Here is a 13,150-nt window from a genome sequence, read left to right as displayed (position 1 = left end):
AGTCTTGAAATGACAAAATTATAGATGTGGAGAACAGTTTATTGGTTGCCAAGGGGTAAGGGGCGTGTGGGGGTAACGAGGGAGTGGATGTGTCTGTAAAGGGCAGCAGGAGGGACCTGTGTGCATGGAATGTCGTGAGTCTGGACGGCACCAGTGTCGGCATCCGGATGTGATATTGCGCTAGAGTTTTACCAGACGCTGCCACTGGGGGAACCTGGGTAAATGTTACCAGGTCCAAGCTTGTACTGCTTGCCGCACACAGGCCAATAAATCGAGGGATGGGGTGTTGGGGCAGGAATAGCGACTTTATTGGGAAAGCCAGCAGACAGAGGAGAGGGTGGACTAGTGTCCCAAAGAACCGTCTTGCCCAGGTTTGGATGCTAGTTTCTTTTATAGAGCAAAGAGGGGGAGGTGAGGAGGTAAAGTTATAAAGGCCCTAAGTTGTTGCAAATATTTCCTGGTTCCAGCCAGACTCCCGGAGGGGATGCGTCAATTTCTGCTTTCCTGTAGCCATTTACAGGTGGGCCTGGTCAGGGTGTTTCTGGTGAACTGAAGAAAAGGTATTTTAGCTTAAGCTCATGCATGGGAGGCAGGGTTCCCAGAGATGGGCCATTATGTTTACCTTAAGTTATAGGCAACATCCTTCTACTGATTAACTTGTGGCAAAAGCAATAGAACATAAAGATTAAAGTAAAAGAAAGATCCAGTACGAAGTCAGATTTGTTTTTCCCTATTACATAAAGGGTGCATGGGAGCTCTACATACAACTGCGTATGAATCTACACGGTCTCAAAATAGAAGTTTGATAAACTCAACCGACTTGCAAGATGTAACACACGAGTTTCCAAAGAATCCACCAGGTACACTGTGTATTGCTTTTACCGTTCCACAGCATGCCAGCTCCTCTAACTGCACCTCCTTCGCTCACCAGATGTTCAGGAACATCGCCGCGGGCAGCGCTCGGCAGGGCAAGGCAGAGTGGGCCTGAGCCTCTGGGGCAGGTGTTTCCTTACATTTAACCAAGCCTTCCCTAAATGGTAGCCTCAGGGGAGCACCTGGTGAAGCTCAGCTCTTGGGAACAGCTGTCAAAGCAAATAGTCCACAAAAGGGAAATAGGAGTAGTAATGATTATGTGGAGAAATAATCTCCCTCATGAGTCATAGAGGAAATGCCATATAAATTTTTTTCTACTAAATTAATAAAAACTTGGTTGGGGGTGGGGGGGGCTGAGGAAGGTGAGGGTGTGGGAAAGCAAGCAGCCCAGCACACCTGGACAGTGGCTTCTCTGCCTTGGTGGATTCTCTGAGATACCACCTTTTTAAACAGCAGTAGCACCCTTTCATCCTCTGACCCAACAATTCCATTTCTAGATCTCTTTAAGGAAACAGTCTCTTCCAAACCTTTATGGATAAAAACACACGTGGCAGCGTTGTTGGCAGTAGCCAAAAATTGAAAACAGTGAAAATAAATAATAATGACTATGTTATATAAATTATGCTGTGTTTATTTGATGAACAATTATGTCACCATCAAAATAGTGTTTAGAAGGTGTTTATGATAGTCTGGAAAATCGTATAATGTTGATTGTTTTTGTTTTTTGCGGTACGTGGGCCTCTCACTGTTGTGGCCTCTCCCGCAGGCTCAGCGGCCATGGCTCACGGGCCCCCCCCCGCTCCGCAGCATGTGGGATCTTCCCAGACCGGGGCACGAACCCGTGTCCCCTGCATCGGCAGGTGGACTCTCAACCACTGCGCCACCAGGGAAGCCCTAATGTTGATTGTTAAAGTGGATTCCTGGATCATAAAACTTTCTTCCTCGCCATGACGATGATTGCTACTAGCACTGTTTTTCCCCTCCTTATTGGCGTGGTACCTTTGATGAAGTATGCTGAAAGTCGGAGGAATCCGCCACTCCCCAGCTGGAAGAATCTTGGAGGGATAGAATTAAACAGGTTGAAACTGAGGCTTTAGCAACAGAGAAACCGACAGTCAGTGCCTGCCTGTTATCATCTGAAACCTGGATATCTTTAAGGCCTTTGGACCTTTTTAAAGTCTCTGGAGCCTTTTCAAAGGAATAAACATTGGCTTTTAAAAAACTAAAAAAAAAAGTCTTTAACAAACATGAAGGTGTGATATGATCACCACTACATAAAAGTAAAAAAAAAAAAAAAGAAAGAAAGAAAAACTATTTCAAAAGAGATTGGATGGAAATGCATCCAACTGTCTTGCCCTGGCGGTGACTTCGCCCTTTTTCCACCTTATCTGCATTTCCACTTGTCTGTAAGGAGCCCGACTGTATACAAAAAAGAACAGAGCCGCACTGCACCGTTGGCTAGGTAGCTGATTCTGAGCAGGATACTTGGTTTTCTTCCCTTTTCCTGAGCCTCAATTTTCTCAGCTGAAAGCAGGGATCGTGATAGAATTTTCCCCTCCAAAACATGTGTGCTACGCAATTAATTCCCTCAGAACCCTTGAGACAGGTATTCCTATCTCCATTTCACAGATGGGGAAGTAGAGGAACAGACAGAGGAAGTGCTCACCCGGTGGCAGCTCAGAGAACAGCCCCTGGTGCTGGGCCTCTCCAGGAACATGGTGAGTGCGCTCGGGAGCTCCCGGAAGCCACAGCTCCAGGAGGTGGCGCCTCACCTCATCTCATTTTATCCGGGAGGACCCCGAGGCACAGCGGGTTAAAGGGCAGAGCTGGGGGACAAACCGGGCGGAAGCCCCAGCCCACCTGCCCTCCTCGTAGTCTCAATAATGGGCTCAGGTCACTGTTCACTGTTACTGGCTTTGTGCATCACTTTCCACATTTGTTTGTCTAGACACAGTATCCTCTTCCCAGGTTTTATTCTGCATAATGTGACTTAAATAATTAGCAACAATGAAATCAAACCTGGCACTGTGGATGGCATTTCCGGACATTCTGTTCAATGCGCCTATTTTTAGCTCAGTTGCTTCTTTCTTGGCTTTCTGACAGGCTGGATTCTCGCCCTCTCCTTTCAAGCTGAGGTTATCCCCCAAGAGGCCTTTCCGTGCCCAAACCTCCCTGGGTCCCTCACCTGGGTCCCTGCCGGATGCGGACAGAAGGCAGGGGCAGGAATGACCGCCATGCAGGAGGTCCCCACACGGCCTCCCTCCGCCTGCTCCACCAGGGGGCCGCCCTCTTCCCCGGGGGCAGAAGTCAGCTACTGGCACCCTAATACCGGGGGCAGAAGAGAGTGGTGGGTGGGAGGGCTGAGCTGCCCAGAATGCCAGCCTCCAAAGACACCAAGCTCCACGGGGAAGCAGGAAGGGCGGGGTCAGCTAACCCAGATCTCCGGGTGTGTCTCTTCCCCCATAATCCTCCGCTCACAGTGGCCTGCGTGGTGACTCAGACTCCAGCAGCCACGTAGAGTGCCCCAGGCCCCATGCCCGCAGCTCGCTCTGATTCGACTGCAGCTGGGCGGCCCTGGCACGGGTAGGGTCCTGCCTCCAGGACCCGCTGGGGCCTCCAGTGCAGCCTGAGCAGGAAGTGGTGGGAAACCGACACCATCAGGTCCTCCCTCAATGAGTTGGGGGATCAACGTGCAAACCTCACAGTGTGGGGTGCACGGCTCCCAAGCGGGCCCGGTGGCGGGTCGAGCCCACGGAGACAGTGAGCTCAACCACAGTCACCGTTGCGCGCCTGGTCCTTGCCCCCCTCCCCCACGCTCTTCCTCCTCTTTCTGGGGCCACCGACAAAGAAAACCCACCTGCACGAACTCTGGCTCACGCCCGACCTGACCTAAGACGCAGCCTGATCCGTGTCATGAAGGAGGCGTGCTGCCCTAAAGTCTGAGATAGACGCATCCATGGCCTGGTCACTGAAAAGCAGTGATTCGTTGATTACCTAAATGTTACATGTTTAGTGTGCTGACCAGGAGCTTGGCTGGCTCAGAAAAATCACGTGTAATGAATGCTTTGTTTTTTTATTTAAAAAAAAATTTTTTTTGGCCTTGCAGCTTGTGGGATCTCAGTTCCCTGACCAGGGATCGAACCCCTGCCCGCAGCAGTGGAAGCACGGAGTCCTAACCACTGGACCACCAGGGAAGTCCCCAAATGCTTTGTTTTGAACATCAAGAGTACTTAATAAATAGAAAATGCTTTTTCCCCTTGAATCCTTTAATGAATGTGGAAGCAATATTTGAGGACCATGGCCCTGAAGGAGGCCTGGCAGTTGGCACGGCCTGGCCGCCCTCATGTCTCTGCCAGTTGCCCCTGACCGGACAGGCCAGGAGCTCCAGAACAGAGGTGACAGAAGGCGACAGAGCTGGGCCCGCACAGTGTCGGTGGTGAGCTTGCCAGTGCCTGTCTGCCCTGCTCTTGCCACAGCTGGTACAGAGGCCCCAGGTAGGTTTTCTGAGCGAGGGGCTCGCTGTTGTCTCTGGGGTCCTTGCTGCCGTCTGGGCTCCAGGGCTGCTTCCCCAGGCCCAGCGGCCACCTCTGACCCCTGGCTCCTCCTTGCCCCTGCCCTTCCTTTGCAGAGATTTCTACAGACCCAGGCAGCCAGATAAGATGGCGAGGGCGAAGGAAGATACGCTGTCCTCCCAGAAACCTCAGACAGGGCATGTTCTTTCTTCAAGGCTACTGCATGGAGGAAAGGAGTAGACGGTTGTTTAAGATACAGCCTCAGGGACTTCCCTGGAGGTCCAGTGGTTAAGACTCCACGCTTCCACTCCAGGGGGCACGGGTTCCATCCCTGGTCAGGGAACTAAGATCCCACACGCCGCGGCATGGCCAAAAAATACCCGCCAGAAGATACATCCTCATGTCGGGAGACACAGAGAAAGGCTGGCTCTGTTGGTAAGAGGGGCGTTGACTCTGCCTCTTAGTCCATGGCAGAACCAGTGCAAAAGCAACCATATTCACAGCCCAACAAGATGATCAGTAAGGCGGACGTGAGGGAGGCATTTCCAGCATAGCTACAGGGACAGGCACCACCTCTCCACATGGCCCTGGAACATTCACAAATGCCGACCGTACACTTACCCACAGATAAAACCTCAGTAACTTTCCAAACTGTAGGAAAATACAAGATTTTCTGATCATAATGCAATAACACCAGAAATTGATAACAAAATAAGGAAACAGAAAAGGCATCCTACTTGGAAACCTACAAATTTTTTCCTAAACAATTTGGGTCAAAGGGCAAATATAAAGTCAACTGCACAATTCCTAAAAATCAAAGATAATGAAAGCACTACATATTAGGACCTGTGAGCAGTGCTTCATGGAAAACACATCGCCTTAAATTCAAATATATCAATTTTTAAAAGAGGAAGAATGAATTCATCACTGAATTAAAAGATTAGTAAATGAAAAACAAAAATAACTGATAGGAGAGAAGGAAGGAGTTACCAAAGAAGGTATACAGAGTGCCAACAAACAGATGAAAGGAGGCTCAACATCACTAATCATTAGAGAAATGCAAATCAAAACCACAATGAGGTATCACCTCACACCGGTCAGAATGGCCATCATCAAAAAAATCTGCAAACAATAAATGCTGGAGAGGGTGTGGAGAAAAGGGAACACTCTTGCACTGCTGGTGGGAATGTAAATTGATACAGCCACTATGGAGAACAGTATGGAGGTTCCTTAAAAAACTAAAAATAGAACTACCATACGACCCAGCAATCCCACTACTGGGCATATACCCTGAGAAAACCGTAATTCAAAAAGAGTCATGTACCACAATGTTCATTGCAGCTCTATTTACAATAGCCTGGAGATGGAAGCAACCTAAGTGTCCATCAACAGATGAATGGGGTAAAGAAGATGTGGCACAGATATACAATGGAATATTACTCAGCCATAAAAGAAACGAAATTGAATTATTTGTAGTGAGGTGGATGGACCCAGAGTCTGTCATACAGAGTGAAGTAAGTCAGAAAGAGACAAATACCGTATGCTAACACATATATATGGAATCTAAAAAAAATGGTCCTGATGAACCCAGGGGCAGGACAGGAATAAAGACGCAGACGTAGAGAATGGACTTGAGGACACGGGGAGGGGGAAGGGTAAGCTGGGATGAGTAGCATTGACATATATACACTACCAAATGTAAAATAGACAGCTAGTGGGAAGCAGCTGCATCGCACGGGGAGATCAGCTCGGTGCTTTGTGACCACCTGGAGGGGTGGGATAGGGAGGGTGGGAGGGAGACGCAAGAGGGAGGGGATATGGGGATGTATGTGTACATATAGCTGATTCACTTTGTTATACAGCAGAAACTAACACACCATTGTAAAGCAATTATACTCCAATAAAGATGTTTAAAAAAAAGAGGAAGGAGTTAATAAAGACAAAAGAAGTGAGAAAATAGAAAGAAATAATTTGGCACTTTGGAAAAAGTAAGTAAGTGACTAGCGAATTGGGTGAAGGAAAAGGGGAGAGAAAGTACAAATACACAAAATAAAAAATGACAAGGTGAGAAAAAACCACAGAGACAAAAAAAGTCTTTAATTTAAATGACTAATTTGTACTAATTAATTTAAGCAACTATTTGTTTAAAATAAAATTTAAACCATGATGAAATTTAATTTTCTAGGAAAAAATTGACTCATAAACATAGGAAGACCAAACAGATAATTTCCAAATAAGAAATAGAAAAAGTAGTTTAAGACCCCCCCGAATCCCACCCAATCAGACCGTTTCCCAGGGAAAGTCTACCCACCTTTAAAACTACTCCATAGCATAGACAAAGAGGAAAACTTACAGATTTTTTTTAACTGAAGAAGTGTACTATTGATGCCAAAACCTGATGAAGACTGCACACAAAGAGAACTCAGTGTAACTTACAAATATCAATGCTAAACCCTTAAATAAAATATTAGCAAATAGGATCCATCAACTCTCTTTTTTTAAATTAATTTATTTTTGGCTGCGATGGGTCTTCGTTGCTGTTCACGGGCTTTCTCTAGTTGCGGCGAGCGGAGGCTACACTTCGTTGCAGTCCATGGGCTTCTCATTGTGGTGGCTTCTCTTGTTGCGGAGCACAGGCTCTAGGTGCGCAGGCTTCAGTAGTTGTGGCGCACGGGCCCAGTAGTTGTGGTTCGCGGGCTCTAGAGCGCAGGCTCAGTAGTTGTGGTGCACAGGCTTAGTGGCTCCGCGGCACGTGGGATCCTCCCCGACCAGGGTTCGAACCCGTGTCCCCTGCATTGGCAGGCAGACTCGTAACCACTCTGCCACCAGGGAAGTCCGATCCATCAACTCTTAAAGAATAATCTATTACCAAGTAGAGTTCGAAGCAAAAGTGAAAAAACAAGTTAATATTAGAAAATCTATTCATATAACCCATAATGTTAATAGATTTAAGGATAAAACCGTTATGATTATCTCTATTCATTCAGAAAAAAGCATTTCCCAAATTCATCAGTCATTCTTGAAGTTAAAAAGAAATGCTTCATAAGATAGGAATTGACGGATTCTTCCTTAACTTAGCGACAGTATAACATTATACTCATAAAATACCATCCCCAAACTCACTCCTGTACGTAATGAGGAGACTCTGGACTTACCCCCATTAAAGTCAGAAACAAGACAGGACTCCCCAATACCATTACCCCTGTGTAACACTGAACTAGATACCCATCATCAGCGCCATCAGGCAAGAGAAAGAAATTAGAGGCATAAAGACGATCACTATGTTGGAAATCAGATTCAATAAAGAATCCATTTTAAATGAGCACAAATAATAAGAGAGTTTAGCAGATCTCTTTTAAAATTAAAATAAGGACTTCCCTGGTGGTGCAGTGGTTAAGAGTCCACCTGCCGATGCAGGGGACATGAGTTCGAGCCTGAGTCTGGGAAGATCCCACATGCCGCAGAATGGCTAAGCCTGTGCGCCACAACTACTGAACCTGCACTCTACAGCCTGCGAGCCACAACTACTGAGCCCACGTGCCACAACTACTGAAGCCCGAGCACCTAGAGCCCACGCACAGCAACGAAGACCCAATGCAGACGAAGGAGTAAAATAAAATAAACTGGAGCAAGTTTAAAAAAAAGCCCCCCCAAATAAATTAAAATATATTAAAATTAATAATATATTAAAATTAATCAATATTGTGTTAATATACAGTAGACTTCATATATGTCTATAGTGATCGGCAGATTGTGTGTGTGTGTGTGTGTACCGTGTAGAAGATATGGGAGAGAGAACCTCACAATAGCAACAACAAAAAAGATAAAGTATCTGTGAGTACCTGTAACAAGGAATGTGCGAAATACGTATGAGAAAGACCTTCAAAGACCCCAAAGTTGATTTGCATGCTCTTGGCTGGGACAACTCAACATCGTGGATACGCCAATTCTCCCTAAATTGACTTCTAAATTTAATGCAAGCCTTATAATGAAAAGTACCAACAAGCTTGTTTCTCTGCTTCTAGAAAAGCTGATTTCAAAAAAATGATATGAAAACTAAACACAAGAGGACAGCCAGGAAAACGCCGTAAAGAAGAGTAACGAGCAAACCCTAAAGCACCCTTGTAAAGCGTTCCACGAAGCCTTAATAATTAAAACGAGTGCAAGGGACTTCGTGCTACCCACAGAACAGTGGAACAAAATTAGAAAATCAGAAATAGACCCAAATACGTATGGGGATTTAGTATGTGATAAAGTTGGAATTTCAAATCAAAAGGTAAAAAAATGGACTTAAATGAAAATCGTTTGGAAGTGTGAGGAGAGACTGAGAGGCACTGAATAAAGAAATACAGATTGTACTTCTGTTCTTTTTATAACTATTTGCAGCAATGGGGCCGAATTAGTGCAACAACACGAGCAAGAAGGCTTTCCTGTTCATTTATCTGCCTGCTGCCCTGTGGCCGCCACACTACCCGGGCTGATTCTGTGTCTCAGGGGATTCTCATTGAGTGCAGTGATTTTTAAAAATACCATCTATTAGCAGGTACTGTGTGCTAAGGGATTTACATACATGTATCTAATTGAATTCCAGCCACTGACAAAATAGCTCTTATCTCCATTGTATCATTTTGGATCTATTTATCAAATAGAATCAATACCAATTATAGAGCTTCTGGGAGGCTTATCAGATATTTGAAAAAGAGTCATCAAATAGACAGACATTTAATAAATTATGTTGGGACAACTAAGTACCCAAGTAGAAAAAGATCAGATTAAATCCTCGCCTCAGGGAGATCAAAAATTTACACGTAGAATGGACTTCCCTGGTGGTGCAATGGTTAAGAATCCGCCAGGGATTCCGTTTGATCCCTGGTCCGGGAAGATCCCACATGCCGTGGAGCAACTAAGCCTGAGTGCCACAACTACTGAACCTGTGCTCTAGAGCCCGTGAGCCACAACTACTGAGCCCGTGTGCCACAACTACTGCAGACTGCCTGCCTAGAGCCCGTGCTCCGCAGCAAGAGAAGCCACTGCAATGAGAAGCCCACGCACCACAACAAAGAGGAGCCCCTGCTCGCCGCAACTAGAAAAAGAAAGCCCGCATGCAGCAACAAAGATCAATGCAGCCAAAAATGAATGAATGAATTTTTAACAATGTACACGTAGAAAGTGAAACCACGAAATCATTAGAAGAAAACACAACAAATTTCTTTATGACCCTGGAGTGAAGAAGGCCTTTCTAACATGTGTCAAAATCCAGAGACCAAAAAATAAAAGGTTGATGAATTTGGGTAAAAATAAAAACACATGCCCGGGAAAAGATATCATAAGCAAAGTCAAAAGATAAAAGACAAGCTGGAAAAAAAATGGTAACATATATCATAAAGGGCTAATCTTCCTAATATACAATATATAAAGAGCTCCTACAAACCAAGAAGAAAAAGAAAAACCTAATAAAAAGAGGTGAAGACGTGAACCACTCCCACGCCAGTTTGTAAGAAGTAGGTCCTCAGGTTACCCATAGCTTTTGCCCAACTTGGCCACCAATTGAAAGTTTCCGTGACCCCCTCCTGGGTCCAAATAATTTGCTAGAGTGGCTCACAGAACTCAGGGAAACACTTCTTTTCATTTACCAGTTTATTAAAGGACATGATAAAGGACACAGATGAAAACCCAGATGAAGAGATACACAGGGCGAGGTCTGGGAGGGTCCTGAGTACAGGGGCTTCTGTCCCCGGGGAGTTGGGGTGCATTACTCTCCAATTATGTGGATGTGTCCACCGAACTGGAAGCTCTCCAAACCCACACTAGTGGGATTTTAGGAGCCTTCCTTCCATCAGCGTGACCGATTATTAACTCCATTTCCAGCCCCCTCCTTCCTTAAGAGGATGGGAGGCAGGGCTGAAAACTCCAAGGTTCTCATCCTGGATTGGTCTTTCTGATGACCTGCCCCAACCCAGGAGCCACCCAGAGTCACCTCATTGGGACAAAAGATGCTCCTGTTGCTCTTGTCACTTGGGAATTTACAAGGGTTTCAGGAGCTCTGTTCCATGAACCCAGGACAGAGCCCAATATAAATTTTCTGTTATCTCACACCCATCCAACTGGCAAAAATCCAGTCTGACAACACACTGAATGGGTGACAGGGTGGGAAACTGGCCTCCCGTGCAATGCTGGTGGCCTCCCATGCAATGCAGCCACTTCCGTGGGTGTGGACTCGCAGTGTCCATCAAAATGACAGGGCCTTCAGCACCATCGGGTCAGACCGCCAGCTGCTCAGAGGAAGGGTGTGGCCGCCGGGCCTGCCTGTCCATGGGGAGTAGGGGAAGGAGACACGAGTAGACAGGCCCTGGGAGACTGGGACCTCTCCATGCGTGCTGGGTTATAGGGCGAGTGCATTAAGTACTCAGAAAAACTGGATTGACTGTATTTAACCTTTCCTCTCATTTAAGAACCCTCCTGGAAATGGAGGGATTTTTCTCATCTGAATTTTACACGCAGACAGACATCCCACTCAATAAAACTGGGTGGGTTTGGGGTTCTTTATAATAAAGCGATGTCTTAAGGACTGTCTTTAAAAGCAGGCAGGCCCGGGGCTTCCCTGGTGGCGCGGTGGTTGAGAGTCCGCCTGCCGATGCTGGGGACACGGGTTCGTGCCCCGGTCCGGGAGGATCCCGCGTGCTGCGGAGCGGCTGGGCCCGTGAGCCGTGGCCGCTGGGGCTGCGCGTCCGGAGCCTGTGCTCCGCGGCGGGAGAAAAGCAGGCAGGCCCCTTCCTCAGCGGCGCGGCCCCTGTGTCCCTGGCAGAGGATGTATGGTAACCACGGCAACTGCTGCACCCGGCCTTTCTCACTTCCTGCTGTCACTCACTGGAGGGTCCTGGGCCCACGGGCCCCTCACTTCCCAAATTCCTCGCCAGCCAGTTTGCTCAGGACTCACTTCCACCAGTGGAGGTCCAGCCTAGGGGCCTTTGGGCTCTTCAGACTCCCTCCAGGCAGCCCTCCTGAGAACACAGGTGCTGGGAGGCTGTGCACGTTGGGGAGATGGTCGGCTGACACCCCACAGCCTGTCACGGCCTCTGCCGTGGACGCTGCCAGGCCAAGTGTGCACGTGTCCAGCTACCCTCCAGCCTGCGCTGGCTGCACAGACGACGCGCTGGCCCTGACCTTGTCAAGCTGCAGAGCAGGTCAGCACGGACCTGGCTGTGTTCTCATCGTGGGCAATGACTCCCTCCTTGTTTAGGCCGCTGTTAGGGTTCCCATCACTGGCAGCTAACGCCGTGAGAGCGCGCTCTGCTCTGTGATGACTAAGTACTCAGACAAGGCGCCACCTGCCGGGCTTGGGTGCAGGGCACGGCTGGCTGGAGCCACGAGGTGACGGCGGGGTGCTCTGGGCTGCGCTGGTCACGGCAAAGTCCTGCAAGAGAAGGCTGGACTCAGACCAGAGGGGCCGCTCTGAACGCAGAGGTGCACAGAGACAGCTCCTACCTGAGAGGAGCCTCCGTCCCCAGCCTGGGAGCTGCAATCCCAATCCACACGGTGGCCCATACCCTGGCGCCTTGCAGGATTGCCAGAGCCAGGTCCTGCAGCCTAACCTGAGGCTGGGACTCGCCGGGAGCCGCTGGGGGCGGGATGGGAAACGGTATGTTTGACGCACTTGGTGCACTTGGGTGAGAAATGGGCCGAACGGCAGCCTCAGCCCTGGCAGCCCGGGGTCCGTCCTGGTGCCGTGTACCCGTGCAGACCCTCAAACCCGCTCGCTCGGCAGACACCCCTGAGATGAGAGAAGCCGGTGACAAAGCTCAGGGCGGCAGCATTTGCCCCGGGGCGGGGGGCAGCGGAGGGAAGGCGGCAGGAGGCGGAGTAGGTGCTGATTCCAGGGCCCTCAGGAGAGACCTCAGGGATCCATCCTCCCAACACCACCCAGCGCCCGGCCGGAGCCGAGGTCATGCATTTTTAAGTGGCCATTAGTCTGGGCCACGCCCTAAGCGGGTAGTGTGGCCGCGGACGCCAGCTGCGTGCCCGGAGGGCCCCGGGCGGCTGCAGGATGTGGTCTCACCCCTCCGGAAACAGGCCACTGTTTATCCTCGCTCCGTCCACGTCCCCACATGACTTCTCAACCTTTGCTGGCAAATCAGGTTACGAGTGAGAGGATCGCTGCGCCCGGGACACAGTCGAGTCCCCCAGGTGCATCTAACCTCGGTTCCTGAACTAACCAGTCTCACTCCCTGTACGTTTGTTAATTCTTAATTACTCTTGGGGTCCTCGGGTTCCCCTTGTTTGAACATAGTGTTAGTGAGGAGATGCTTCCCTGATTTAAATGATGATGGTTCCGGCCAGTTCTGGTTTCAGGCAGCGCACTGGCCCGGGCCCTCAGCGGGGTTCTCGGGTTCTGTCCCTGGACAGTCAGTCACCCCACTTGTAATCGGCCTGTCCTGAAAATCGGGCCCAGGTGACTAACTGCCCATGACCGAGGCGTTTGTTTCCGAGGATGTGGGACTTTCAGGGCTAGAACCAGGACAGTCTCAGGAACACTGGGACGGTTGGTCCCTGAATCACGAGAGAGGCACCGCCTCAAGGCGATCTAGCCACGCGACTCCGACGGGTCTCCTGTGCTGACGACAAGGCGTGGGGTGGGAATGGGACCCCGAGACTTAGGAGGGAAAAGCGCACCAGACCTGCCCGCAAGTCGTGAACTCCAAGCTGCCCCGAGCTCTGGGCCGGCAAAGCAGCCTCCCTCTCCCGTATGAGAGAGAGCACCCACCCTT

The 13,150-nt window shown here is 49.0% G+C and overlaps 1 protein-coding gene across 2 annotated transcripts in view; it reads right to left on the bottom strand.

Moving 5' to 3' along the window:
• Positions 1 to 7,089: 7,089 nt before the first annotated feature.
• Positions 7,090 to 13,150, bottom strand: part of AGPAT3 (1-acylglycerol-3-phosphate O-acyltransferase 3) — a 111,018-nt gene continuing 104,957 nt past the window's right edge. Inside the window, exon 9 of one of the 2 annotated variants that reach the window (XM_060151040.1) lies at positions 7,090 to 7,175. In XM_060151040.1, coding sequence (XP_060007023.1) covers positions 7,098 to 7,175 — 78 coding nt within the window. In that variant the 3' untranslated portion in view covers positions 7,090 to 7,097. Of the gene's footprint in view, positions 7,248 to 13,150 lie in introns of both variants that reach the window. The other variant, XM_060151042.1, reaches the window with a different exon arrangement.

Source organism: Lagenorhynchus albirostris, chromosome 5 (genome assembly GCF_949774975.1).
Source record: "Lagenorhynchus albirostris chromosome 5, mLagAlb1.1, whole genome shotgun sequence".
Lineage (NCBI taxonomy): Eukaryota > Metazoa > Chordata > Mammalia > Artiodactyla > Delphinidae > Lagenorhynchus > Lagenorhynchus albirostris.
The sequence above is the reverse complement of the archived record's forward strand: the minus strand, read 5'-3'. Positions and strand labels throughout refer to the sequence as shown.